This window comes from Microcaecilia unicolor, chromosome 10 (genome assembly GCF_901765095.1).
Source record: "Microcaecilia unicolor chromosome 10, aMicUni1.1, whole genome shotgun sequence".
Lineage (NCBI taxonomy): Eukaryota > Metazoa > Chordata > Amphibia > Gymnophiona > Siphonopidae > Microcaecilia > Microcaecilia unicolor.
Genome location: NC_044040.1, coordinates 162,014,518 through 162,028,363, shown reverse-complemented (window position 1 = coordinate 162,028,363; position 13,846 = coordinate 162,014,518). Strand labels below are relative to the sequence as shown.

General features: G+C 42.7%; 1 protein-coding gene across 2 annotated transcripts in view; it reads right to left on the bottom strand.

Moving 5' to 3' along the window:
- PXYLP1 (2-phosphoxylose phosphatase 1) overlaps nt 1–13,846 on the bottom strand; it is a 159,482-nt gene that overhangs the window by 67,830 nt on the left and 77,806 nt on the right. For both annotated transcript variants that reach the window (XM_030216456.1, XM_030216457.1), the window contains one exon: nt 12,284–12,410. In XM_030216456.1, the coding sequence (XP_030072316.1) occupies nt 12,284–12,410 (127 nt within the window). The remainder of the gene's footprint in view (nt 1–12,283; nt 12,411–13,846) is intronic.

Here is a 13,846-nt window from a genome sequence, read left to right as displayed (position 1 = left end):
AAAATAAATTAAAATAAATGCTAGCACTAGAAGTGCTAGTATGAAAAGAAACATTTATGTTTGTGTGTATCTGGAAATATGTAGTGATGGAGAACCTACATATGTGTCAAAGACTATAGTTATGTCTAATATGGTTTACCGTATGAGTACGCATATTAAGAAAAAAAGGAGAATTTCTGGCAAGCTTGAAAACACTGAACATTCATTTTGTTTGTGATCATTTTTGGTGAAATTTTGGGAAGTTAAATCTAATGCTATAAGGTCCATGCTAATTTGGGATAAATCCTAATGTTTTATGAATAAGAAAGTTTCATATTATGATTTATTGGGCTTTGAATTTATTTCATACTTTTATGAACATAGTACCAGGTAGAAGTTTATATCTTTTAGTGTGTTAATAGGATTGCTTCAAATTTCAGTTTATAAGCAATACCTTTTACGCTATTAAGGTTTAATTTATTTTAAGTTTCTCTCTTGCAAAAGGAAGAAATGCCACCACCACTACCATAACCTTGATAAACGTTCTTGGAGCCATGTCAAGACCGAAGGGCAAAGCCCTGAACTAGAAGTGATGGCCCTGCATCGCAAAATGTACAAACCTCTGATGTGGACAGCCATATGTATGCTTCTGAGATCGAGGACGGTGAGAAATTTTCCCGCTTGAACCAAAGCTATGACTGCTCTTAGTGTCTCCATACAAAAGCAGGACACTCGGAGGAAGCGATTTAGACATTTGAGGTCTAAGACTAGAAAGATGCTTCTTTCTTTGGGACAATGAAGTAGACTGAAAGAAGTAGACAGAGTATCTGCCTTCTCCCTGTTTGGTCTTGGGAAAGGAACAATGGCCCACAGTGCCAGCATGGAATCTACGATGGCTGGAACCTCGACCACTTTGGTTCCCTTTCGACAAGGAGACTGCAAGAAGAGCAACTGGGCAGGAGAAATCCAACTTGTAAGTTTCTGTAAGAATATCCAGAACCCACTGGTCTGAAGTGATTTTGGCCCACTCCTCACGAAACTCGTGAAGACATCCTCCCACCAGAGGAAGATAAGTCAACCAGCCTTGCATCAGTGCAAACCTTTGGAGGCATTAGCTGAAAGAGAGAAGGCCTTCCTGTCCGAACAAAAGATTAGTGTGCCTGAAAGTGGGACTTCTGACCATACTGCTGATGACCAGGCCAGTACTGTCTGGTGTCTTGAAACGGAGATCGAGAGCCCTCTGAAGATGAAAGACCAGAGGCTTTTGGCTTATCCTTCAGCTACTGCTAGGCTGTTCCCCTCCCCCCCCCCCCCCCCCCAGTTCTTTCACCAAGTTATTGAGTTTAGTTTAGTGGCATTTGCTATACCGCCTTTGCTAACTTAGCAGATCAAAGCACTTAACACAGTAAAATTAGAGAAGTCAGAAATGAACTACAATATTCATATAAAAAAGCCAGGACCATTCACACAACTCACTATAGAAGTTTGTAGATGAGGACAGTGGAGGGAGTTGAAAGAGAAAAGTAGAGTGGAGGACTGGGTAAGATGGGAACAAAGGTAAGGGGCAACAAAGGTAAGGGGCATATGGAACTACAGTAAAGAAAATGTCAACAGCTCACTAAGTAAGACTAAAAGCTAAATTGAACAGCCAGATCTTTTAAGCTGACTTAAATTTATCACAAGATAATTTGGCCCACAATTCTTTTGGGAGTATGTTCCACAAAGAGGTGGCAACAAAAAAGAATGCACAGTGGCATTTTGATGCCAACCTGGGACTGAATGTGATCATTAACTGAGCGGAGAGAGAAGGTGGGAGAATGAGGAATAGCAAATATTGATAGAATGGAAGACCCAGCAAAAAAGCCTCTAAAGTAAATGTAAGTAGTTTGAACATGATTCTTTGGTCAACAGAGAGCCAATTGTAAGACTTCAGCAAGGGGGAAGAGCACTCAAACCGATGTGCATGACATAGAAGTCAAATGAAAGTATTCTGTAAGGATTGTAACTTTTTAACCGATAGCGGGCACAGCCTAAATAAATTCTATTGCGATAGCTAAGCCTGGTAATTAGAAGGGACAGTATGTGAATGGAACGACTGAAGATTGAAATACAGGCAAACTGAATGCAACTGTAAGAATGAAGAAGCTGGTTTTACAGACATTAGATATATGTGAAGCAAAGGAAAGATGGGAATTGAGGGTTAACCCCAAAGAACAGAAGGAATCAACTGGTGAAATATCTGTTCCCATGAGATGTCAAGAGGTGGGAATGGGAGGACCGCCGGTGAACCACCATTTTTTGTTCAAAACCATTTTATGAGCAAGCCATTTAGCAACCAGAGCAAGAGAATTCTTAAGGCGGGTAATGGAAGGGAATACAGATTGGTAGGAAAGAGAAGTAGGATATCATCCGCATAAAAATAATTGGAAATGCCAGATGACTGAATGATAGTAGCAAAGGGACTGAGAAAGAGATTAAAGAAAAGAGAGGGTAGTATAGAACCCTGGGGAACCCCCATAAGGTAAAGAACGAAGACAGGATGTGGAGGAAGCAGTGACAACTTTGTAGGATTGGTTTGAGAGAAAGGAACGTAACCAAGAAAGAACCGTAACCTGAATACCAAGAGAGGGGACAAGAAAGCAGGAGGGTGTGATCGACTAGGTAAAAAATGGCTGAGAGTCAAGCGACACAGTTAACACAATGTTACACCTATCTAAACGAGTATGAATGTCACCAAGACTGACTGCTAGAACTGTTTGTGCTAAAATTTGCCCTAAAACTGGATTGCCTAGGGTGCAGACCGTCTTCCACAGTGTAGGAACTTCACCAGTAGACAGGCTATTATTAACAATAGTTAGGATGACAGACATTAGGTACTACTACTACTAATCATTTCTATAGCGCTATTAGATGTATGCAGTGCTGTACACTTTATATGTAGGTACTTTCTCTGTCCCTAGAGGGATCATAATTTATGCTTTTGTTGGGTTAAGTGGCTTGTTCAGAGTCATAAGGAGCTGCAGTGGGAATTGAACCCAGTTCCCCAAGTTCTCAGGCCACTGCACTAACCACTAGGCTTCTCTTCCACTCCAAATTTAGGTCTAAATTTGGAAGCTGAAATGAAGTAGAAGGGAGAGGATCCAGTTGACAGTAAGTACAGTGCATGGATTTAAAGACCTCAGTGACAGAAAACAGTGACTGGAGATGAAATGATGACCAGGATTAAAGTTCAAGAACTGGGGTGGGGTCCTGGAATGTGGGGGTACGACGAGGTAAGGGCAGAAGAACAAGACAGCGATATCTCTGGTGCCACAGAGGTGGAAGAAAGGGAAGATGGAGAGAAGGTGGGGAAGTCTTTAAGAGGTTAGAGATCTTCTCCAAATAGCCACTTGCCACAAAAGGCCAGTTTAACTAGATGTGACCGACACTGCATCCGCTGCCCAATTCCACAACCACAGCTGTCGACATGCAGTGACAGCCAAATACATACTGCAGGCCATAACCCGTAACATGTCAAATATCATTCGTCAAGTAGGAGTACCCCACTTCCATATGGGCATTATGGTGCCTGTCTAGTGTTGTTGACTTCTGATGCCATTTCAGGCATGCTCTTGCCACGAAATGAGCTGCACACTGTTGCTTGAAGGTCCAAAGAGGCTACTTCAAAGGCTTGTTCCAGCGAGCCTTCTAGCTTCCTATCATGTAGGTCTTTTAGGGCAATGCGGTCTTCTTAGTCATCATCATAACCAGCAATTTATTTTTCTCCTCTAGAACTAAAGGGTAGAAGTGAGCCATGGCTCTTCCCACTCTCAGCCCTGTGTCTGGTGAGTCCCATTATTATTATTACTATTAAAGCCACATTTTCTGTATTCCCTCTTCTCATTTCTACCTGGCTAATTCTTACCTCTGAGCTGTGGTTTTCTGTGCAACTCTGTTAAGTTTCTGTTTCTTTTGTATTACACTGCATGTTAAAAATGATTATATTTTAATATTTACCTGAGCTCTGCATTTGAAAACGAATCTCTGTTATTAAGAGCTTTTAGAAGTGTTCTTCTGAACTAGGCTTCTGGCTTACCTCTGATGTAGTTTCCTGTTTCTGCGAGGGCGAGACACTGTGAGCGAAGAGAAGGCTGGGGGAGGCAAGCCTCCTGCTTTCACTAACGTCGGCGCCTGCACTGTGACGTCAGGTAAAAAAAAATAAAAGATTTAAACGTGGGGCGGCAGGAACTGAAAGCATGGCTGTCGGGAAGATGAAGGCGAGCAGGTGAGGCGACCCTAGGAAAAAAAGGTGCCGGTACACCGTACCAGCCCAAAAAAGCACTGCCCAATCCACCAATTATCTCCAGCAATTACAGCAATAAATTATATCCTAATTGCATCTGTCTATTGAAAGCAAATCATTTCTGATTACAGTTAACTCTCCTCCTGCTTTGGATCAGACACTTTTCCTGTTTTTAGATTAAAAGGATCTCATTTACCGTACATATAAGTTTGTTACTCTTCTATATCCCTCTTTTATATACCACAAAAGCTCCTACACTTGAAATATGGCCAAACACCATGCCCCTAAAGCTGCAGCTCCCATTACAGCTATTGCCCCTGTGCAGACTGAATGCTTGGTCCATGGCAAGTTTCCGGTTTCATGTGATAAATGTACGCACAATGATTCCCTCATGAAAGTAGTACAAGAATTCAGAGAGGAGGTGGCAAAACTAAGCAGCATCTGTGACAACCAGAAATTCATCCAGGAGATGCATGTTGAAGTATTGGGGATCTCCAGCAACGGGAGAAAAGATCTTGAGCATAAAGAGGACAACTGGACACAGGTCACCAGATTCTACAAAATGAATCCCCCAACTCCATCGTCTGTTGAATTGAAGAATCAGTTTGCAACCCTGGAGGCAGTAGAGCTGAAAACATCTCAAAAACAAGAGGAAACGATTATAAATAATCCCAAAGCCACCGAATTGGTGGTCAATAAGAAGCGGAAGGTAGTGGTTTGTTGGTGATTCTCTTCTGAGAGGTACTGAGGCGCCCATCTGCCGACCAGACAGAATGGCAAGATTTGAGATGTAGCGGAAAGATTGCCTAGACTCATCTTGTGAGATATAGCGGAAAGATTGCCTAGACTCATCAAGCCTACTGACCACTATCCTATGCTGCTCATCCATGTTGGCACAAAAGATACTGCTACACAAAAGATACTGCTAGGTATTCTACTGAACATATCAAACATGACTTCATGGCTCTGTGTCAGAGGGTAAAGCACCTAGATGCTCAGGTGTTGTTCTCACTGATCCTTCCTGTTGAAGGAAAAGCCCAAATGAGGAAAGCTTGCATTCTGGAGCTAAATGTGTGGCTGCATGGATGGTGCCAATGCGAGCACTATGGTGTCCTAGACCATAGGATGATTTTCCAAGAGCTACTGGTGATGGTGTCCATCTTTAAAGGAAGGGACAAAGTGCCTTCAGTAACAGACTGACTAAAGTACTAAAGAGGGCTTTAAACTAAATTTGCCGGGAATGAGTGAGAAAAGCTCCAAAGTAATTAGTAACCCTCAAGAAGGTAAGACATCAAACATCCTTATAAAGAGGGGAAAAAAAAGTTATATCTGGAGAACCTTGCATACCAATGCCCATAGTATGGAAACGAAATTTCTGGATCTAGAGGCTGTAATGATAGAAGCAGACCTGGATTTAGTTGTGGTCACGGAGATGTGGTTCAGAGAGCCATGACTGGGATATAGTTATACCTGGCTATAATCTTTTCAGGAAGGACAGGGTAGGAAAAAAAGAGTGGCATTATACGTTGAGAATAATTTTTAACGGGAACTAAAGGACAAATGGGGTAAGGAAGCAGCACACTGGGTTAAACAGGTAAGAGGGAAAGGAAAATGTATTTACGTTGGTGTAATATACAGGTCACCTTCACAGTCGGAAGAAATGGACAGAGACATCTACAAAATAGCTAGAGAAGAGGAAGTACTATTGATAGGTGATTTTAACATGCTGGACGTCAATTGGGGTGTCCCTGCTGTGTTATTGTCTAGAAGCAAAGAGATCTTAGATTTTCTACAGGAAGAATTGTTTCAGCAGTGGGTAATGGAACCAACGCAAGATAGAGCTATCCTAGACCTGGTATTCACAAATGGGGAGAATGTTTTTGATGTTACGGGGGGGGGGGGGGGGGGGGGGGGGGGTGCTCACAAATGGGGACAATGTTTTTGATGTGACGGTGGGAGAACATTTGGCATCTAGCAATCACCGAATGGTGTGGTTCAATATTAAGAAAAGAAGGAGAAGACTTATTCAAGACTGAAAGACCTAGATTTCAAAAGAACTAACTTTGCTGAGATGGAAGAATTTCCAGGAAAGAGTTAGTTGGATGGGAACAACTAAAAGAAGTACAATAGTAGTGGGCAAAACTGAAAGAAGTTATTTTAAAGGCAACAAACATTTATATTAAAAAATTACATAAGAGGAAGGCCTCTCTGGTTCTTGAACACAGTACCTGAAAAGGGAAAGAAGGCTAGCCTTCATACATTACAAGAACACTCAGAAAGAGGACAGGCAAAAATACCTGGAAAAGCTAAGAGAAGCTGGAAAAGCTGTCAGGAGTGCAAAGAGGCAAATGGGAAAAAGAGCCATTATGGTAAAATTGGGAGACAAAGTATTTTTCAGATATATAAATGACAGGAGGAAGTACCATAATACCATTGTGAGGCTCAAAGCTGAGGGGGAGAAATATGTAAGGATAAAGCTGAACTGCTCAACAATTATTTCTGTTCTAGGTTCACAGATGAAAGGCTGGGGGTAGGACTGCAGAAAACAAATGCTAATGGGAATGGATGGATGGTAGATCAGGATCAATTCTCAGAAGACTGTGTTCATGAGGAGCTAGCTAAACTAAAAGTAGAGAAAGTGATGGAGCCTGATGGGGTGCATCTGAGGGTGCTCAAAGAACTCAGAGACGTTCTGTCGGCTCTGCTCTCCGACATCTTCAATGCTTCTGGAGTGGTCCTTGAGGACTGGAGAAGGGCGGATGTGGTCCCTCTCCACAAGAACGGAAGTGAGGAGGTGGTTGGAAATTACTGACCTGCCTGACCTCAGTGGTGAGTAAACAAATGGAAATACTTCTAAAGTGGAAGATTGTGAGGTTTCTCAAATCGAATGGACTGCAGGACACGAGGCATGGCTTCACTAGAGGCAGGTAGTATCAGAAACCTGATATTTCTTTGACTGGGTGACCAAACAGTTGGACGTGGGAAGTGTATTAGATGTGGTGTACTTGGATTTTAGCAAAGCCTTTAACACTGTTCTACACAGGTGACTGATAAATAAACTGAGTGTCCTTGGTATGGGGCCTAAAGTGATGGGATAAAAATTGGTTAAATGGAAGGAGACAGAGGGTAGTGGTAAATGGTTTGCTCTGTGGAAAAGATGTTATCAGTGATGTACCACAGGGATCGGGTCTCAGGCCGGCTCTTTTTAACTTCTTTGTGAGTGATATTGAGGGAAGGGCTGTCTGGTAAGGTTCATCTCTTTGCGGATGATACTAAACTCTGTAATAGGGTGGACACCCTGGATGGTGTGGATGATATGAGGAAGGATATGGCGAAACTTGAAGAATGGCAACTAAGATTTAATGCTAAGAAATGAAGGATCACACACTTAGGTTACAAGAATCCAGGGGAGCAGGACAATATAGGGGGTGAACTGCTTGTGTGTGCAAAAGAAGAGTGGGATTTGAGGGAGATTGTGTTTTATGACCTTAAGGTCTTCAAACAGGTAGAAAAAGCAATGGTCAGAGTCAGAAGGATGCTTGCCTGCATATGGAAAGGTATGACCAGCAGGAAAAAAAAAAAAAAAAAAGAGGTGATAGTGTCTCCGGTGAGGTCCCACTTAAGAATACTGTGTGAAACAGACAAAAACTGAACATCAGGAATTACAATGAAAAATTATACAATAATTAAAGAAAAAAAAACTCAGTTACAATGAATTAATAAAATTTATTAAAAAGAAATGTCTTAACAGCTTTCATAAACCAAAAATAACCACAAATTCTTCAAAGAAAAGAAGGAAGAGAATTCCAAAACTGTGCAACCTGATTAAAAAAAAAAAGTAGATTGAAAAATCCTCTTTACCTTTACAGGTGACATGAGAGAAACTTTAGTAAAAATTGATTTCTAGTAGATTTAGAAATAAAAGCAATTAAAAAAGCAAGATAAATGCCTAAATAAGGAGGGGTAGATCCATACAATGCTTGATAGGTCAAAGCTGATAACCTAAATTGAAATATTGCTTCTAATTGCAGCCAAAGCAAATGACATAACAAAGGAGTAATATGATCATATTTGTCTATTGCAAAAATGGAAATGGGACTTGATATACCGCCTTTCTGTGGTATTTTACAACTACATTCAAAGCGGTTTACATATATACAGGTACTTATTTTGTACCTGGGGCAATGGAGGGTTAAGTGACTTGCCCACAGTCACAAGGAGCTGCAGTGGGAATCGAACCCAGTTCCCCAGAATCAAAGTCCGCTGCACTAACCACTAGGCTACTCCTCTAATAACTCTTGCTGCTGCATTCTGTACTCATTATAATTTGGACTTCAGCAATTTTGTGCAATCAATATAAACAGAGTTATAATAGTCTAGTTTTGAAAGTATGAAAACCTGAACCAACAATCTAAAAACAAATACATTTAAAAATTTCCAAACAGCTCTTAGAGGCAGATGCAGCAACCAAACGTAAAAAAATCTAAATCGTTAAAGTCCCTAACGATTTTAAAATAACGAAAAATGCACCAAAAAAAAAAGTCACACATGCTGGAATCGGTATTGAAACGTAGAATGTATCAAAGAATCACAATACACATCGTTAATCGGCCCCCAAATCATGCGCAGAGCAGCCAAGCGTTATGTTAGCTGCTCTGCGCATGCCACAAACAGTCAAATCACAAGCACATGGCAAATTGAATTGACACATAAAAAAATAAAACTAAAAAAGGATCGGGAGGGGGCAAGGGCGCTCATCAGGAGCGTCCTGTACGGACGGCCTTGCCCCCCCCCCCTGCTCCCCACTTTCCGCCGCTCCCCCCACCCCGAAAAAGCAAAATTGTAGCAGCCCCTGCCCCCCTCCCTTCCCCACTACTCTCAGCTCCGCCTCCCGACATCCTCCGTCTGTGCCCCGCCCCCTTTGGGGGTCGTCGCCGCCATTCCCCTTCTCCATCGGGCCCCCCTCCCTCTTACCGGGCCCGTGCAGCGCCTCTCTCCTCTGTCCGAAGGCGCTGCACGGGCAAGAAGAACGCTGAATCAGCTGATGCCTGCCTTCGCGATAGAGCGTCTTTCTCCTCCTGGGCCCGCCCCTGTCTGACGTCAGACAGGGGCGGGCCCAGGAGGAGAAAGACGCTCTATCGCGAAGGCAGGCATCAGCTGATTCAGCGTTCTTCTTGCCCGTGCAGCGCCTTCGGACAGAGGAGAGAGGCGCTGCACGGGCCCGGTAAGAGGGAGGGGGGCCCGATGGAGAAGGGGAATGGCGGCGACGACCCCCCAAAGGGGGCGGGGCACAGACGGAGGATGTCGGGAGGCGGAGCTGAGAGTAGTGAGGAAGGGAGGGGGGCAGGGGCTGCTACAATTTTGCTTTTTCGGGGTGGGGGGAGCGGCGGAAAGTGGGGAGCAGGGGGGGGGGGCAAGGCCGTCCGTACAGGACGCTCCTGATGAGCGCCCTTGCCCCCTCCCGATCCTTTTTTTAGTTTTATTTTTTTATGTGTTTTCTGAGGTCCTTTGGACCAATCACAGCGCTTTTAGCTCTGCTAATGCGCTGGGATTGGCTCAAAGTTTGTTTATTTTTTCACTTAACACTTTTTCCTGCCACGGAGCTGTCCTAACGAGAGGTCCAGACCTCTCGTTAGTTTTCCTGCCTTTTTCCTGCGTAAAGGCAATCGGAAAAGGTTAGTGCATGTCGTTTCAATGGGGTTTTCACACTAATTGCTCATCTCCATTCCGTTTTCGTTAGCTGCTACTGTCGTCGGAAAATAGGCTTAAGTGCATGGAAAGGATCGGAAATTCTTCCCCGAGGGCTCATTTAACGATGAAAAACGTTTAGTGCATCTGCCTCTTAATTTCTTTAGTAACATAAAAAAGAATCTCCTTCCACCATATGAACCGTGGCTCCTAAAGATAAGTTGACTATCCACCTTAATTCCCAGAATTCTGGAAGAACCATCTAGTTCTATCTGAAAATTATTAACTTGTAGCATCATATCACTCAGAGGTAACAGTGAACCTACCCATAAAAACACTGTTTTCTCTTTATTAAGCTTCAATTTATATGCAGAAACCCATGAATCGACTAAATCTAAACCACCACAAAGAGCAGATCATGTCCTGTGTTGCCAACAGTAAAAGGCAAATACCATAGTAATGTCATTTGCATATATTATTAAATCTTTTATTTATTACCATTTTATACTCAAACAGCATACAACTGTCAAGTGAAATACTGCCAAATAAAAAAAACAAATGAAGATATATAGAATATGAGATCATTATCTCTAGGTAACATTTGTGCAGCTTCCTTAAGACCACAATAAAATAAGAAGGGAAAAAAGGGGGGGGGGGGCAGGAATCAGAGAAGATTATTGAGGAATTGACAAGTCATAATAATAAGACAACATTCTTCCCAGTATATACTTCACTTTGATACTTTTGAATCTAGAAAAGACTTTAGCTGATCCGGTACAAAAAAAACATACTTCTTCTGGGCCAACCGTATTACACATTTACAGGGGTAGGCGAGCAAGAAGGAGCCTCCTAATTCTATTATTTTCGTTCTCATGGTCAGAAATTCTTTAGTCGTTTGCATATATAAAGGAATGGATCTTCGAGTTCTCCAGACTTGCTGCTAAAGGTTGCATCAAGATATTAAACAGCATAGGGAACAATGGGGAGCCCTAAGGGACCCACAAGTAGCTCTCCGGTATTCTGCAATTTCCTCACACATTTTTACCCTATATGATCTATCTAGAAAACCTCTGATCCAATACAATACTGGACCCAAGATACCAAAAAGGTCCAACAGACATAACAAAAGAGTATGATCCATGAAATCAAAGGCACTACTTAAATCAAACTGCACTGTAAAGGAAGTCTATCCTAAACTTAGCATCTTCTGAGCTGTAGTGAGTAGTGAAATATGGATGGTTTCCATACTGAAACCCTTTCAGAAACCAGACTGCAACTGATGCAATATTTGACATTTCTGAAAATAATTAACCAATTGTTTCGTGACCCAAACCTCCATCAGTTTGACCAATAGAGAAATTGACGCCACCTGTCTGTAATTAGAGTACATAATGTAAAATTTGCTCTTAATTGCAATGGGAGATAGGGAGGATGAATATTTTAGTGCAGCCTATCAATGAACATAAGAATAGCCATACTGGGTCAGACCCATGGTCCATCTAGCCCAGTATCCTGCTTCTAACAGTGGCCAATTCAGGTCACACTTACCTGGCAGAAACCCAAATAGTAGCACCTCAGCCACACATGCAGAGCATGGACAGACCCTCATCTATATAAACATAAGATTAGACATACTGGGTCAGACCAGTGGCTCATCTAGCCCAGTATCCTGCTTCCAACAGTGGCCAATCCAGGTCACAAGAGCCTGGAAGAAACCCAACTAGTAGCACCATTCCATGCTACCAATCCCAGGGCAAGCAGTGGCTTCCCCCATGTCTATCTCAATAGCAGACTATGAACTTTTACTCCAGGAACTTGCCCAAACCTCTTTTAAACTCAGATACACTAACCGCTGTTACCACATCCTCTGGCAAAGAGCTCCAGAGCTTAACTATTTTTTTTTTTTTATTGAAAAAATATTTCATCCAATTTGTTTTAAAAGTATTTCCATTTAATTTCATTGATTGTGAGGCTCCTGTGGTGGCCCATTATTAGTCATGAGTTTGACATACCTGTATTTGAGTTGTTTTACGTATGTGATAACTTATGTTCACTGTATACCTCTCTGAAGTGTGGCAAAGTGGTGATGTATAAAAATTGTAAATAAATAAATCAATAAATCAATAAACAAGATGACTGCTGAGACTGAAGGATGACAAACTCTCAAGCTAGATATGGAAAAGTAGTATGCAAAAAAAAAAACCAGCAACCTGGTTACACCACAACAGTCACAGAATCTAGAAGGCTAATCATAGGAAACAAAGTATGATTGGTCTTTGAACAGAAACTCAACTTAAATGAAGAATAAAGCAACATAATAAAATCAGAACATACCTATCAGGTAATAAGTTGCAGTCAATGTCTGGTCTTTTCATTTTTGGAATTGCATAGAGTGGATATCTATCACCATGACGGATCAACACATTAATGGATAATAGTTTAAAATTATGAGGAGCATGACCTAGATTTGATGCAAAAGAAAATTATATAATTAGACATATTACCTTTTTAGTATCTTCTACTAGGGGCTCGTTTACCAAGCCGTAGTAAAACGTGGCCTGCAGTAGTATTGGCGTGCGGGACTGTCGTGTGCCAGGCCACTTTTTACAGTGGTAGGAAAAAGGCTTTTTTTTTTTTTTTAAATTGTTAATGGCCATGCACTAAGCCCTTACCGACACCAATTTAGCAGGCGGTAAGGACTCGCGCACTAACTCAGCAGTAATCAGGCAGCATATGGAAATGGGCCTAATTGCCACCAGGAGCGCCTACTGCCCACCCCCTGCGCTAGAAAATAAAAATTTTCTAGTGCGGGAAATGGAGCATGACAAACTCAGAATTACCACCGGGCGCCTGCGCACACCCGGCAGTAGTGCTGTTTTGCCAAGTGGTAGGCCTACTGCAGCTTGATAAAAGGGCCCCTTGGTGTGTAATAGAATTCTAAAATAATTTAAAACCTGCAAGTAAGAACTTTTAAAGGTGTTCTAAGTGGAATAGATCACATCTCAAAATTGAAGGTTGTCAATTATCATTTAGAACCACTAACTATGCACTGCAAAACAAAAATTTCTGTAAAGTACTAGTGCATCCTTACATAACATGTGAAAGCCAAATCTTAGCACTAAGTCACCAGAATTGGAACTATATTAAATATTTATTTATACACAGCTTGCCACCATAGCAATACCATCTACTAATGCATGTATGAGCGCAAATTTAGTTTGTTTGGACAAATAAAAATATAAGATGCAAATTGCTTAAATGCATATCAAACATATAAACGGCGAGTGACCATACTCACTCGCAAATGCGCAGTAGAGACCTTCTCTGCCCCGCCCCCACGTCAATACGTGATGACGGGGGCGGAACACAGAGGGTCTGTACTGTGCATTGCTGAGGGAGGGACACCGCCGTCTAACGCTCCCCCCACCCGAGTCGCCGCCACCACCCACCTTCTACCCGGTCGGGCCCTCACTCCACTATTGAAACAGCGAGGGTCCGGGAACGCAGCACTGAGCTCTGCTGAGCTGCCGACATCGCCCTTCCTTCTTCTTCTCTGCCTCTGTCCCGCCCTCGACGACGTTACGTCACACGAGGACGGGACAGGCAGAGAAGAAGAACGAAGGCCGACGTCAGCAGCTCAGCAGAGCTCAGTGCTGCGTTCCCGGACCCTCGCTGTTTCAATAGCGGAGCGAGGGCCCGGCCGGGTGGAAGGTGGGTGGTGACAGCTCGGTGGGGGGGCGCGAACTCGGAGGGGGAGGGGCAGCGGCGAACTCAGCGGTGGGGGCGGGCCTTTCAACCCCCCCTTCCTATAATAGCCCGTTTTTACGGGCTCAAAGTCTAGTATATCTATGAATTAACAAGTGTACAATCAGTATTTTTTTTTAATTTGGTCTGCGA